At 32.6% G+C, this 16,020-nt stretch overlaps 3 protein-coding genes across 3 annotated transcripts in view; all 3 read left to right on the top strand.

Annotated features, from left to right (window-relative positions):
- The first annotated feature begins 3,138 nt into the window (after positions 1 to 3,138).
- LOC128390552 (uncharacterized) lies at positions 3,139 to 6,865 on the top strand. Its single transcript, XM_053350288.1, has 2 exons — positions 3,139 to 3,165; positions 5,615 to 6,865. The coding sequence occupies exons 1-2, from the start codon at positions 3,139 to 3,141 to the stop codon at positions 6,863 to 6,865; spliced, it is 1,278 nt and encodes a 425-aa protein (XP_053206263.1).
- Positions 6,866 to 6,938: 73 nt separating this feature from the next.
- Positions 6,939 to 9,869, top strand: LOC128390551 (uncharacterized). Its single transcript, XM_053350286.1, has one exon. The coding sequence runs from the start codon at positions 6,939 to 6,941 to the stop codon at positions 9,867 to 9,869; it is 2,931 nt and encodes a 976-aa protein (XP_053206261.1).
- Positions 9,870 to 13,666: 3,797 nt separating this feature from the next.
- LOC128390565 (cuticle collagen 7-like) overlaps positions 13,667 to 16,020 on the top strand; it is a 31,583-nt gene continuing 29,229 nt past the window's right edge. The window contains exon 1 of the mRNA XM_053350302.1: positions 13,667 to 13,976. Within this exon, the coding sequence (XP_053206277.1) occupies positions 13,805 to 13,976 (172 nt within the window). The 5' untranslated portion in view covers positions 13,667 to 13,804. The remainder of the gene's footprint in view (positions 13,977 to 16,020) is intronic.

The raw sequence follows: 16,020 nt of genomic DNA, 5'->3' as shown, positions 1-16,020 counted from the left end.
AATAAGAGGATTAGATAGAAATGAAAGAAAAGGAAGAGAAGAAGGATGAACTATGACGTACAGGGCAATGAAGGAAAAGAAAATAAAGAGCATCAGATGAATGTAAGTTTTTAATTGTATCAATCCCATAATAGAATTCGTGTTTTCTGACCAATGTGACTACTAATTACTTTCTTTTGACTGAACAAGTTCAGTATGATGCTCTTAACAATCTCTGAGCAAGAGAGAGCAACTTGGTGGGAAATTTGGGTTTCACCCAAAAAATTTTTTTTCTTAATTTTCAGTATGTTAACCAAAATTGGTCGTGGGTGGAAAAGCCTAAGGTTAGACTTCCTAACCTTAAGTGCACATAACGGTTGTACCGTTTGACCAAAAAAAAGACTTCGAAAACGTCACATTGGTCAGAAAACACGGAAACTTAGAAATTTTCAATTAAACAATTAAGTGAATAGAGTTCGTGTTTTCTGACCAATGTGACTACTAATTACTTTCTTTTTCTGACTGAACAAGTTCAGTATGATGCTCTTAACAATCTCTGAGCAAGAGAGAGGCAACTTTTTTCCTCGGTGGGAAATTTGGGTTTTCACCCAAAAAAATTTTTTTCTTAATTTTCAGTATGTTAACCAAAATTGGTCGTGGGTGGAAAAGCCTAGGTTAGACTTCCTAACCTTAAGTGCACATAACAGTTGTACCGTTACCAAAAAGACTTCGAAAACGTCACATTGGTCAGAAAACACGGAAACTTAGAAATTTTCAATTAAACAATTAAGTGAATAGAGTTCGTGTTTTCTGACCAATGTGACTATAATCTTTCTTTTCTGACTGAAAAGTTCAGTATGATGCTCTTAACAATCTCTGAGCAAGAGAGGCAACTTTTTCCTCGGTGGGAAATTTGGGTTTCACCCAAAAATTTTTCTTAATTTTCAGTATGTTAACCAAAATTCGTGGGTGGAAAAGCCTAGGTTGACTTCCTAACCTTAAGTGCACATAACGGTTGTACCGTTTGACCAAAAAAAAGACTTCGAAAACGTCACATTGGTCAGAAAACACGGAAACTTAGAAATTTTCAATTAAACAATTAAGTGAATAGAGTTCGTGTTTTCTGACCAATGTGACTACTAATTACTTTCTTTTTCTGACTGAACAAGTTCAGTATGATGCTCTTAACAATCTCTGAGCAAGAGAGAGGCAACTTTTTTCCTCGGTGGGAAATTTGGGTTTTCACCCAAAAAAATTTTTTTCTTAATTTTCAGTATGTTAACCAAAATTGGTCGTGGGTGGAAAAGCCTAAGGTTAGACTTCCTAACCTTAAGTGCACATAACGGTTGTACCGTTTGACCAAAAAAAAGACTTCGAAAACGTCACATTGGTCAGAAAACACGGAAACTTAGAAATTTTCAATTAAACAATTAAGTGAATAGAGTTCGTGTTTTCTGACCAATGTATTACTAATACTTTCTTTTCTGACTGAACAAGTTCAGTATGATGCTCTTAACAATCTCTGAGCAAGAGAGAAACTTTTTTCCTCGGTGGGAAATTTGGGTTTTCACCCAAAAAAAATTTTTTCTTAATTTTCTGTATGTTAACCAAAATTGGTCGTGGGTGGAAAAGCCTAAGGTTAGACTTCTCTACCTTAGGTGCACATAACGGTTGTACCGTTTGACCAAAAAAAAGACTTCGAAAACGTCACATTGGTCAGAAAACACGGAAACTTAGAAATTTTCAATTAAACAATTAAGTGAATAGAGTTCGTGTTTTCTGACCAATGTATTCTAATCTTTCTTTTCTGACTGAACAAGTTCAGTATGATGCTCTTAACAATCTCTGAGCATGAGAGAGGCAACTTTTTTCCTCGGTGGGAAATTTGGGTTTTCACCCAAAAAAAATTTTTTCTTAATTTTCTGTATGATAAAGTGAATAGAGTTCGTGTTTAAAATAATCCTTAATAATGAAACTGTTAGTATCTCTAACATAAGATTTTAAATTTGCACAGTCATATAAGATGCGAGAATCTTCATTAAGTGTTGAAAATATCCACAGATTAGATTTTCTTTCTTAAACACCCCTTTAAATAAAATCTCATTTTGTCTTATTTTCATATTGGATATTATTCGCAATTACTTCGGATGATTTTTCGTTTAATAAAAAGAAATCATTGGTATCATTTTTATCTATTTACATTTCATTTTTCTTATTGTCAAGTTCAAATTGTTGTTATATCTTTGCTTTGGTTGTTAACTATTGATAACTTTTTTGAGTTTCGAACCTCGATTTCATCTTGATCAATGGAAAAGATTACAATGGTAAGATATATCATTGATATTGAACCAATTAATTACAATCATGTTTTTCATCTAGAAATGTGGATATTGTGAAAATAACTTCAACAGTGTTGAAGAACTATTTCTTCATGTCTGTGATGGCTACGACAATGAAGTACGACACTTTGAGGTAGACACCGAAGTTCCAATGAAAGTCGATGCGACTTTGAGAAAGAAAAGAGGAAGACCAAGAAAGATTCCAAGTGATGATGTTGTAGTCGAAAAGAAGAAAATTAAGAAAAACCCTTGAATAGAATTGTCAGTGAAAACGATGATTGTAATGAAATTTTTTCTCAAATGAAAAGAATAAAATTCGATAAGGCAATTTATATATCAATGCTCTCTTAATGTTTATTTTTCTTTCCATGATCAGAGTCTAGCTGAAGCTATTATAGTGGAGGATAAATTGGTAAGAAAATATCGAAAATTGGTCAATTTTCATAAGTATTTTTGGAATATTCGAAAAGTTCTTAGATACAACATTTTCTATATGAAGAAATTGATACGCAGAGCTTTCATTTATGGTCATAATCGCTTGACGATGAGTTTCAGAAGCTATTTATACATAATCTCAGATATAAAAGAAATCGAAAGATATTTGGAAAAGCAACAAATTTAGATTTTCGACTGGTATATTATTCTTGAGAGCTAATAAATGGATTATTTACCATTTCTCTTACACAAGATATGATAAAATATTTAACCGTATGAAAATTTGACTCGATTCACTATAACATCCGGACAATAAACATTAACATTCTCATTTAAATTTCATTTCAAACTGTTTACCTTTTAAAAAAGTGACTTTCCGTTGAAAATGGACTCAGTGTCTTCAATTCGACAGGTAACAATTATCACTAATTTGCTCGGATTATAACGCATGTTAATAAAAGTTACATATCCATGAACTTTTGAAGTCTTTTGCAGTTGAATAGATTTTGTGTTTTCTGACCAATGTGACCACTTATTACTATCTTTTTCTGTCTTAATATAATCTAATTGATGCTCTTAACAATCTAAGAGCATCAAACAAACTTTTCTCCTCTTGATTTTGAGTTTTCATCCCAAAAACTTTGTCTTTTTTTCACGTCAGTAAACCAAAATTGGTCGTGGGTGCTCAAGCCTAAGGTTAGGCCTTCTAACCTTAGGTGCACATAACGGTTGTACCGTTTGACCAGAAAAAAGACTTCGAAGTGGTCACATTGGTCAGAAAACACGGAAACTTGAAGAATTTCAATTAGATGATTAATTGAATAGAGTTCGTGTTTTCTGACCAATGTGACCACTAATATATCTTTTCTGTCTTAATATAATCTAATTGATGCTCTTAACAATCTAAGAGCATCAAACAAACAAACTTTCTCTCCTCTTGATTTTAAGTTTTCATCCCAAAAACTTTGTCTTTTTCGTCAGTAAACCAAAATTGGTCGTGGGTGCTCAAGCCTAAGTTGGCCTTCTAACCTTAGGTGCACATAACAGTTGCCGTTTGACCAGAAAAAGACTGAAGTGGTCACATTGGTCAGAAAACAGGAAGAAAATTTCAATTAGATGATTAATTGAATAGAGTTCGTGTTTTCTGACCAATGTTCACTAATACTATCTTTTTCTGTCTTAATATAATCTAATTGATGCTCATAACAATCTAAGAGCATCAAACAAACAAACTTTTCTCTCCTCTTGATTTTGAGTTTTCATCCCAAAAAACTTTGTCTTTTTTTCACGTCAGTAAACCAAAATTGGTCGTGGGTGCTCAAGCCTAAGGTTAGGCCTTCTAACCTTAGGTGCACATAACGGTTGTACCGTTTGACCAGAAAAAAGACTTCGAAGTGGTCACATTGGTCAGAAAACACGGAAACTTGAAGAATTTCAATTAGATGATTAATTGAATAGAGTTCGTGTTTTCTGACCAATGTGACCACTTATTACTATCTTTTTCTGTCTTAATATAATCTAATTGATGCTCTTAACAATCTAAGAGCATCAAACAAACAAACTTTTCTCTCCTCTTGATTTTGAGTTTTCATCCCAAAAAACTTTGTCTTTTTTTCACGTCAGTAAACCAAAATTGGTCGTGGGTGCTCAAGCCTAAGGTTAGGCCTTCTAACCTTAGGTGCACATAACGGTTGTACCGTTTGACCAGAAAAAAGACTTCGAAGTGGTCACATTGGTCAGAAAACACGGAAACTTGAAGAATTTCAATTAGATGATTAATTGAATGAGTTCGTGTTTTCTGACCAATGTATTCACTATTATCTTTTCTGTCTTAATATAATCTAATTGATGCTCTTAACAATCTAAGAGCATCAAACAAACAAACTTTCTCTCCTCTTGATTTTGAGTTTTCATCCCAAAAACTTTGTCTTTTTCACGTCAGTAAACCAAAATTGGTCGTGGGTGCTCAAGCCTAAGGTTAGGCCTTCTAACCTTAGGTGCACATAACAGTTGTACCGTTTGACCAGAAAAAGACTTCAAGTGGTCACATTGGTCAGAAAACACGGAAACTTGAAGAATTTCAATTAGATGATTAATTGAATAGAGTTCGTGTTTTGATGTGAACTATTACTATCTATCTTTTCTGTCTTAATATAATCTAATTGATGCTCTTAACAATCTAAGAGCATCAAACAAACAAACTTTTCTCTCCTCTTGATTTTAAGTTTTCATCCCAAAAACTTTGTCTTTTTTTCACGTCAGTAAACCAAAATTGGTCGTGGGTGCTCAAGCCTAAGGTTAGGCCTTCTAACCTTAGGTGCACATAATTGTACCGTTTGACCAGAAAAAGACTTCAGAGTGGTCACATTGGTCAGAAAACACGGAAACTTGAAGAATTTCAATTAGATGATTAATTGAATAGAGTTCGTGTTCTGACCAATATGACCACTATCTATCTTTTCTGTCTTAATATAATCTAATTGATGCTCATAACAATCTAAGAGCATCAAACAAACAAACTTTCTCTCTCTTGATTTTGAGTTTTCATCCCAAAAACTTTGTCTTTTTCACGTCAGTAAACCAAAATTGGTCGTGGGTGCTCAAGCCTAAGGTTAGGCCTTCTAACCTTAGGTGCACATAACGGTTGTACCGTTTGACCAGAAAAAAGACTTCGAAGTGGTCACATTGGTCAGAAAACACGGAAACTTGAAGAATTTCAATTAGATGATTAATTGAATAGAGTTCGTGTTTTCTGACCAATGTGACCACTATCTATCTTTTCTGTCTTAATATAATCTAATTGATGCTCTTAACAATTCTTCTTGCTATCATAATGTATTATTTGTTTTGTACTTCCTCAGCCATGTAGAGGTAGACCACGCTCACGAAATACAAGTATTAGACAGAATGATGTTCGTAGGTACAGATATGATAGGAGACGGAGAAATACCGATAATACTTCAAATCATCCAGGATATTACGCAGCATTCGAACAAAACTTTTCTTTCTCATCTAATCTTGGAATAAAAAATGTCAAGTGTATATTTTGTGGTGCTTTCAATTTCGACTTTGAACGAACAGGTCGAGATAAGAATTTCAGTATTTGTTGTCAGAAAAATAAAGTTAAACTTGAGTTACCTCCATATTCACAGACATTAAAAAATCTGCTATTGGATAATCACCCACTCTCACATCACTTCAGAGATAAAATTCGCCAGTATAATTGTGCCTTCTCATTCATCACTTTCAGTGCCAAAGTTCAGAATATTCCTACACGTGGACCTTATTGCTTCAAGATCGGTGACACGGTTCATCATTTAATAAGTTCTCTTGAAAATCAGCGATTAGGTGGACAGGTCTATATTCTGGATTTAGAAGAAGCTTACAATGTTAGATCATCGCATCAAGCCAATTCAGGCTTAAAACGTGAGCTAATGAACATGTTACATGAAGAATTTCTCACTATAAACCCATACGCGAGAACTTATAAAAACATGTCAATTATCCAACAACGAGAGGAAGAAATGGCACGTTTGCTTGGATCACCAATCAAAGTCTATGGAATTGAGTTTTTCACTGATTCAAATGATAATCGAGGCCGTGGAAATTTGCCAAACATCTCAGAAATCGCTGCAGTTTTTGAGACTGATGAAGGTACGCCACCAAATAGTCGAAATTTGAGAGTATATCCTGTAGGCGAAGCTCCTAGAATAATCTCACATTTAAGTCCTCACCTTGATCCTATGGCATATCCTATCATTTGGCCTTATGGGCAACAAGGTTGGTCCCCTTTTTTGATTCATAATAATTCCCGCAGAACTTCAACTCGAACAAAACTCACTTTGAGAGAGTTTGCCTGTTATAGATTTTCAGACAGAGAAAATCACTTCAATGCGGCGAATCATTGTGGTAAATTAACTCAACAACTTTACGTGGATATTTATGTAAGGTACGAAGGACTCAGACTATTTTGGATCAGAAAAAATCAGGACAAACTTCGCGTTGAAACATATGCTGGGTTATTAGATTTCGTTTCAGGAACTTCTGAAGCACAAAGTTCAAGAGCTGGTCGCATGAGTAATTCTACCATCTTCTTTCACTGGAAGCCCTAGAAATATGTTCACAAGGTACCAGGATGCAATGGCAGTGGTGAGACATTGTGGTAAGCCAGATTATTTTATAACCATGACCTGCAATCCAAATTGGCCTGAAATCACTGGATCAATTTTACCAAATGAGAAATGGTTCGATCGTCCAGACATTACTGTTCGTGTTTTCAACGGAAAAGTGGAAGAAATGAAAAATTTACTATTGAAAAATAAAATATTTGGTCAAGTAACATCTTTGATTTGTGTAATAGAGTTTCAAAAACGTGGTTTGCCACATTTACACTTACTACTCAATGTTTCAAATCACTGTAAGCCAAGAGAAATTGAACAAATTGATTCTGTTGTTTGCGCTGAAATTCCTGACCCAGTAGCAGATCCTGAGCTATTCAACTTGGTAACTTCTCATATGATCCATGGTCCGTGTGGTATTGTAGATAACTCTTCTCAATGTTTGGACGATGAAGGTAACTGTACAAAAAAATTTCCAAAACCATACCAGGAGCAAACTCAGATCAGTGAAAGGGGTTATCCTCTCTATCGACGCCAGAACACCAATCAAAGATACCCACACAGGACGGGTGGGGTCACTGTCGATGTAGATAACAGCTGGGTTGTTCCATATAATAAATTTCTTATCAAGTATTTCAAGTGCCATATAAATGTGGAAATTTGTTGTACCATCAAAGCGATGAAATATTTATACAAATATGTTTACAAAGGTTATGATCAATCAAACATACGAGTAATAAGTGAGGATGAAAATGGGGTTATTGATGAAATTGATACGTTTCTCAAATCAAGATACGTTGGCCCGACTGAAGCTGCTCATCGTCTATTTGCTCTTCCAATGTACTTCAATACACATACAGTAGTATCCTTACCAGTGCATCTCCCAAATCAACACTTCATAACTTTTCAGGACACAAATGAATTAAACGCAGCAGCAGCAGCAGCAACCAGACACACCAAACTAACAGCTTGGTTTGAATTGAACAATCTTTATGATGATGTTCCTATTTATCCTCAAGTGCCGACTCAATTTGTTTGGTTTGATAATAAGTGGAATAAAAGAGTTTACAGTGTGAGTGACGTTATTGGAAGACTACACATTGTCCCACCAAATCAATCTGAACGATTTGCACTTCGCTTACTTTTATTGAATGTAGCTGGAGCTAAAAGCTTCATTGATTTACGAACACACAACAATGAAATTCATGGATCATTTCAGTCTGCAGCCAGATCACGTGGATTAATCGAAGATGATAGTGAGTGGGTAAATTGTCTCCAGGAGTTGGTAACTGTTTGTTTTCCAAAACAACTGAGAGAAACTTTTTCTTACATTTTGTTATTCAGCAATCCTGCAAATGCTAAAGAACTTTTCGAACAATTCAAATCACACTTTTGTGAAGATTTTCTTAGAGAATTCAATCAACAAGTTTCTGAAAAACTTGCCTTGGATCATATTCAGAGCATTCTCGATGTTCATCAAAAGTCTTTACATGAATTTGGAATAGAACATCACAATAATAATGCCTCGGATATACATGTTCCTATGAGCTCAAGTCGAAGGCAATCTTACTTGAATGAGTCAATTAATTTTTACAATAGTGCCAACAATGAACAAAAATTTTGTATTGATACCATTCTCAAAACTATCGAAAACACCAACCCCGATACATGGTCTAAGGCTTATTTCATCGATGGTCCAGGTGGGACTGGTAAAACATCAATATATAATTATTTGATAAAACATTTAACCGCCAATAACAAAACTGTCGTTGCTGTAGCTTGGACAGGTACTGCTGCGACATTATTGGTGAATGGTAGGACTTCACATTCCAGGTTTGGCCTACCACTAAACCTAAATGAAACCTCCGTATCTTCTATCTCAGCTCAAAGTCATAAGGCTGAAATTTTGAGATCAGCTGAACTTATTCTCTGGGATGAAGCTTCAATGATACCTAATACAGCGCTCAAGATAGTTAATGATCTATTCAAAGATATTATGTCATCTGAAAAACCGTTTGGGGGTAAAACGATTGTTTTAGGTGGTGATTTTCGACAAATATTGCCAGTTTGTCCTCATGGGGGCAAAATTCCGACCCTGAATCTATCACTCAAGAAATCTACACTTTGGCAATATTTTCATATTTTACGGTTAACGTTAAACATGCGAGTGGATGATAATGACAATGCCTATAGATCTTTTCTATTGGAAATTGGAAATGGAAGTTATAACAACATTTTACCACCCTATGTTATCTCATTACCTTCAGATATCATGATTCCCGCCGATGATAATCTTATTGATTATATATATGGAAACAATCCTGATATTTTCACAAGAGATCCATTATTTCTAACAGATAGAGCTATTCTCTGTCCAAAAAATATACATTGTGATGAAATTAATGAAAAAATTGTTAATATGATAAGTGGAGAAGAACAAACTTATACAAGTTTGAATACAGTTGTTGATGATGGTAGTGGGTCGAATATTAACTATCCAACAGAATATCTTGACACTTTAGAAATATCAGGTTTACCTCCACATAAAATCAAGTTGAAAAAGGGTGTGGTTGTCATTTTGTTGAGAAATTTGAATCTGAATGCAGGTTTGACTAACGGAACTAGGTTAAGTGTAAATGAAATGTATGCAAATTCAGTTAAATTTACAATAATTACTGGACAAGCAGCTGGCAAAGAAGTTTACTTACCAAAGATGAATTTGTTATCAAATGACCAATCGCTTCCATTTACCTTTAAGCGTAAACAACTTCCAATTAAAGTAGCTTTTGCAATCACCATAAATAAAGCTCAAGGACAAACACTGAATAAAGTTGGTATTTACTTACCTGAGCCTGTTTTCTCACATGGTCAACTATATGTTGCTCTTTCTAGAGCTAAAAACTCACACAGTGTTAAAGTTCAACTCCCTTCTTCACGAGTAAACACAATAGCTCGAAACTTAACTAACAATGTTGTTTATAAAGAAGTTTTATCATAATTATAGACGAAAATCACCATAAATAAAATTAATTGAAAACTAAAAGTTGCAATATTTTTCATTCGCTTTTAAAAGCGATCATGTTGATCGCACGCCCCCTTGTAATTATTGTTATTGATCATCATGATTTAAATTGAATATGATATCAATCATGTTGATTTTGTTGATTATGAAAAAGTGAAAGTTTCAATTATTATTTCAGAAGCTTGAGATTAATTTGATTTTTGAACATTTTCAAAAAGATTGACTGTCTCGTGTTAATCAGTTGATTTAGTTGTAGTTAACAATTAACTTGTGAACAGAAAAATCGTGAAAAAAAATATCAACAATCAAGTAATCATTAGTTTCTGATTCTCAGCTGATTAAAATGATTCTGAGAAAATGTTTCAATTTTCAAATGGTTAATATCATGATGTTGATGATCAATTAGCTTTTAATGGACACTTAATCAATACGAAATCTTTTCATCAATTTAATTGTTTACCAATTGAAAATAAGGTGAAAAGTGAATTAACTAAATGGTGGATTATGTGTTTTTTTAGATTGTTATCAATATAAATCGTCGATTAAATCAATTGATTGTGTTGATGGCTAGTAAATTGTTTCTCACTTACACCGATTACCAGTTGATTAAGTTGATTGTTGTTGTGATTAGATGATAATCAAGTCGAAAGAAACTTTTTTTTCCTGATAAAAGAGAAGAGCAAAAACTTTTTTTCTCTTCTTTATTCATTTTCAGGGTAAGAATAGATTCTGATGTGTCCATCAATTTATATAAATTTCTTATTAATTGTGGTCAATATTATCAACACTTGATTAATCGAGAGGAACCAAATTATAATCAACAGCATAAAACAACAATAAGTAAACAATTTGTTACCGATTGTATTTGAACAGTTAATTTATTATTTTTAGTTTTCCAATTGATTCTAATTGAAAAAAAAGTTCATTCTCATTGGTATCGATAAGTTGATTCTTCTAAAAAAACCCACCAGTAACAACGATGACCAGTGAATGACCATCAATTAATCAACAATCAAACATTAAACTTGCTAATTATCTTAATCTACAATTAGCCTTACTATTAATTAACCAGTTGAACTTTAATCAAATGTTAAACTGTCAGAAAAAGTTGCTCAAATTTACATGACAATTATCACCTTCAAGATAATGGTCACTTCTTGATTAACATACACATAATTATGATTAAGATAATGATGAACTACTTTCAACATTAATCTTGAAATTAAATCTCAAGGCTTAACCTTTATTAATCCATTTATGTTACCATGATTAACCAATTAACTAGCTACATATCTCTAATTTAGGTTAATTTAGTTAATCATTTCGGAGTAATTTTGATTGTGAGCTAATAATTTCACTTTTTCTTTTTGGTTTCTTTTCTTGATTCATATCGTAAACTTATTAAACATTTGGATCGATCAATGTTTCGTAAACTAAACCGTTAACTTCAATTTAAATTATGTAAAATTGATCAATGAATTTATATTGGTGTGCTATTCAATTTATTCATCAACTATCCGCATCGATTGGCCAATATCATGTTAATGTACGGTAAGAATGATAAAAATAGCGATTATCCTTAATTGAAGCCTAATTTGTAACAATCACATGAAGTTCATTGAAATTTTGATTGAAATCAGCTGAAATCCCATGGACAGTAACTTTCATTTTTTATGCTATTTATTGTAATTCGTGTTCCTCTTTGAAAATAAGTCTCAACTATACTAATGAATTAACCTTTAAATGTTTTGTTATTTTGGTCTTGAATCAGATAATTTAATTTAAAATTTGTTTAGTTTATTGAAACAGATGACAATCTTGAAGTTTTAGAACGTAATTAATCAAATGATGTTCTGATGCTAATTTTCATCAATAAAAACAATCAACCTTAATTTAGTGATATAATTATGGCTATTTACACACGTTGTTGCTAAGAAATTAAAGTGTGTTACGGTTAATTTCAAAAAGTTGATAAATTGTCAATATATTATTCCAATTGTTGGTGGGAAGTTGATAATAATAATAGTGATTTAATTGTTGAAAGTTTCAACAGATTATCTTGCATGGTTGATCATTGTTACTCTTTATTGTTGATTGGATAGTTTGAAAGTTAATCAATGTTACAATTACTTGTTTCCGAAACACTAGATGGAAGCATATACTGCGTTGACTTTTATTACAATAATATTTTAACAATATACAGCCGTGAAAAATGAGTTTCGAATGATTTTTTAATCATTCGCGCAGGTAGTGACTAAAATTAACTGATTATCTTTTAAGATATTTTCAATCAATAGGTAAATCATCTAAGTGTTATCACTGATGATAGAGATTATCAATTGATTTTTGTAACTAGTTGCGCGAATGATTAAAAAATCATTCGAAACTCATTTTTCACGGCTGTATTACAAAAAGTTGTTGGGACGACTGTTAATTGAATTATTTATTAGAATGGATATTTGTTCGTCTCACCGTATTTTCAATCAACAAACTAAAAGGTTACCGTTAGGGTGATGATGTTGAACATGGAAACTCAATCTTTCTGAATTTACATGTATTAGGTTGATTTAAGCAAAACGATGGTTTTTCATTTGCGATTTAAAATTAATTTATTAGATGTTTGATTTCTGGGGATAGAGCCTTACTCCTTGTGATTTGCTCGTAATTTTTATGGACTGTTCGGACTAATTCTCAATCAAAGTCGGAAAAATTAAGACTTTAGTCAAATTAATTGTTCTGAATTGTTGAGGACATCTCTTTTTTAGTATAATGAGTGTATGAACAAATCAGTTTGAGATAAAAGTTTTAGGTCAACTTGAAATTGTCTATACCTTCATTCATAAAATACTCTTCATGGTAATAGTGTCTAGTGAATTTCAATTGTATATTATTCATTTTATTATTGTTTTTCTTAATATGATTAACCATTGATTCAAATTAAATTAAATCAATTTAATCGGATTTATATACATTTACCTTTGGTTCACCAAGTAAATCAACTTTGGTCTTAATCGTTGGACTTGCTGAGTTTACGTTTGAAACTTGATAACTTTACCAAAATTTATTAGGAATGCCTGTTTGATACTTACACGTTAGATTAACACCGATAAGAATAGTGGAAAGATGGAACAGAGACCAGAGAAAGAAAAAGTGTTGACAAGAAAACCAGAAAATAGGTCGAAAACATAAACTGAACTAGGATGGGATCATACATGTATTTGGAGGCCAAAAGTGAACATACCGATTACTGATTAATATCCATAATTGAAGAATAAATTGTAACAATTACATGTAATTCATTGAATTTTTTATTAAAATCAACTGAAATCTCAAGGAGCGTAATTGCACCTTTAGCTCATTATTGTTGTACAGCGTGACAATTCATAAGTGCGCAACTTTTTTTCGCATTTTCTGGTGAATGGGTAGCTTTTCGAAGCTAAAATTTTTATACATCTTCTAGATCGAATAAGAAATTGTTTGACATAATTTTCGAATTTTCGAAAAATTCGAATTTCTATGGGACTTTACATGATAGATTTTGGATCCATTCACAACATTATTTTTCTTGTTGGTTTTCAAGCGTCTTGGTCTCAAATTGAATTATTTAATTTGAAATTTGTTTATCTTATTGAAAAAGAAGAGAATCTTTATGTTCTGATGCTAATTTTCATCAATGAACAAACAATTAAACGTTAATTTAGTGATATAATTATGACTGTTTACAAATGAAAACAATGTAGTTGTTGCTGAGCAATTAGTGTTAATCATTCGATTAGATAGTTTGAAGAATTGGTATAAAAAACGGTTTTAGTTGAATTTTTATCATTTTATTATCAACTTATCGCGTCTTCAACAAGTTTAAAAAATTTGATTAACTTTCGTGTTTAAGTAACATTTTAATTAACCTCATCATGAATTTCAATATCTTCCAAATCATCGTTGTTCTCGTTTCTTTAATCGGAATTGCTTCAGTGATTGGTGCTCCTGTTTCTCAAGCTCCTAATGCTAATGATGGATCACCAACAGGCGAGGTTTCAAACCAAGGCGATCCGTACGGACAGAGAGGTCTATTCAATTACAAAGGTAAGTTTAGCAAGTATTAATGTCCACCTTAATTTAGATTTTGAAATGATTAAGTACACGTATTATTTGAATACAAGATTTGGGTTACGAGTAAGTGTGGTACATCAGGGTGGTAGGGGGATTCAAGGTTTGCAATTATTCGAGTGATTGAACATTTCATTCATCATTTGATTGTGGGGTAGAATTTTGATGAATTGTCTTAATAAAGACGATGGTGAGTTTTTACTCGAATAAGCCTAAAGACTTGGAAAGGAATTTAACCTCGAATTTGAAGATTTTCGGTCCCACAATAACCGAAGAACAAGATCGTTTAGGATCACTAATTGAATGTGTTAATCACTGAATCAAGTACTCACTTAAATCTATTGATTTTAAGAATTAAAACAATTAATTTCACAAATGAATTTTAATTAAGAATTTTTAGATGAGCATTTGTTGAAAGTTAACTAAACACTAAAGAGGGAGATGGAAAATTGTTCTAGAGAACCAAATTAACGTTGGGGGAAATACAATTAAATTGGGGAAAAGAAATTAGGGAAAATTAAATGGGGGAAACAAAATTAATCTAAATCATTAAAATGATAAAGTTAATAATGAGTAAGGGTTAAGTTGAACAAAAGAAAACCAATTGTGAATATGGTTAAAGATAAAGATGAAGATAAGAAATTGGTTAACCTGTTACTAAGCTTGTAGGCTTGTTAAGGTTAATACCTAAAAATAAAGAAAGTAAAAAGAAAGAGATAGAGAAAGAGAAATTCGGGTCTCTTACTTTTGGTTCATTTGTAAGTGAACTTAAAAAATGAAGAGATTTGGGTTAACAGTTTAGATGAAAATTAACTAATTGTAACAATTAAAAATGAAAATTAAATTGAATTCATATATCTCTAGATATAGAATTGAGCGAACATAATTGGTTAAATGAGGGATATTATTAATTAGTTAAACAATTAAACAACTATGATTAAGGATATTAATCATCTTAATTAATTTAAATAATGGAAATTACAATTAACTTTACAACCAATATACAACTATAGTTGTAGGAGGTCTAACATAGAGTTTAAATTGTTGTAATGATTAATGAAAATTTAGAAAATTAAACAATTAGAAAAATAAAAAAAGAAAAGCACAAAGGCTTAAGCGCAATTAACTAATTGTCACGATGGAATTTACAATTTTAAGGAAATTGAAGACTAATTAATTCAACAAATTGTTAATCGTCATCGATTCGAAACACTGATGATGTTCAGAATTTCTATCCTTTCAGTCCCCAGCGTTTTGACTGAGATACATCTTTAGGGTTTCCGTAGAGATACGATTGGAATTTGGTGAGGGTGATTTGGATGATGAATTTCCGGGTTTTCCTTGAGTTGTTTCCGGAGAGGGATTATTTTCGAGGGATGATGGAGGGTCTGGTAACATTTCCAGGATTACTTGAGCGGCAGCGGAGAGAATATCTTCCTTTGGGTTAATTGGGGATGAATTTGATGAAGATGATTTTGATGAGGATGGAAAGTCTTTATATTTTTCCATTAATTGATTTACTGAAGTTAAGGGAAAAGAAGCATTTTTTTCAGTTTCAGTTCCAATAACGGTAATATCACTAGAGTGATTTGATGAAGTTGATGATGATGAAGATGATGATGAAGTGCCTGATGGTGTGACACAATTGAATGAATGAAATTCTGGAACGGATTTGTGATGATAATAATATGACCAATCTGAGGGCCATTGGGTTTTACCAGCATCGACAAATTCACAGAATTGTTGATGAAGTTTTGAAACTTTTCCATTTCGAACATAATCTTTGATGGTTTGATTATGTATTCCTCGGCCAACAATTTCAACTTTTCTTTCAATTTCTTGCCAAAACGACATGTAAACTCTCATGGAAGTTATAGCTTCGATTGCGGGAGAGTGTGGCTTAGCTCGGATTGTATAACCGGCGAATAATAGAAAAGCGATGAGGGATAATGAGGCGGGACTGGTTCTATACGGGGAAAAGTAAATGGTTACATCTCGAAATTTTGGTCGGAGATGGTCA

Source organism: Panonychus citri, unplaced genomic scaffold (genome assembly GCF_014898815.1).
Source record: "Panonychus citri isolate SS breed McGregor unplaced genomic scaffold, ASM1489881v1 Contig00123, whole genome shotgun sequence".
In the NCBI taxonomy this organism is placed as follows: Eukaryota; Metazoa; Arthropoda; class Arachnida; order Trombidiformes; family Tetranychidae; genus Panonychus; species Panonychus citri.
This window is presented reverse-complemented; position numbering and strand designations above follow the sequence as displayed.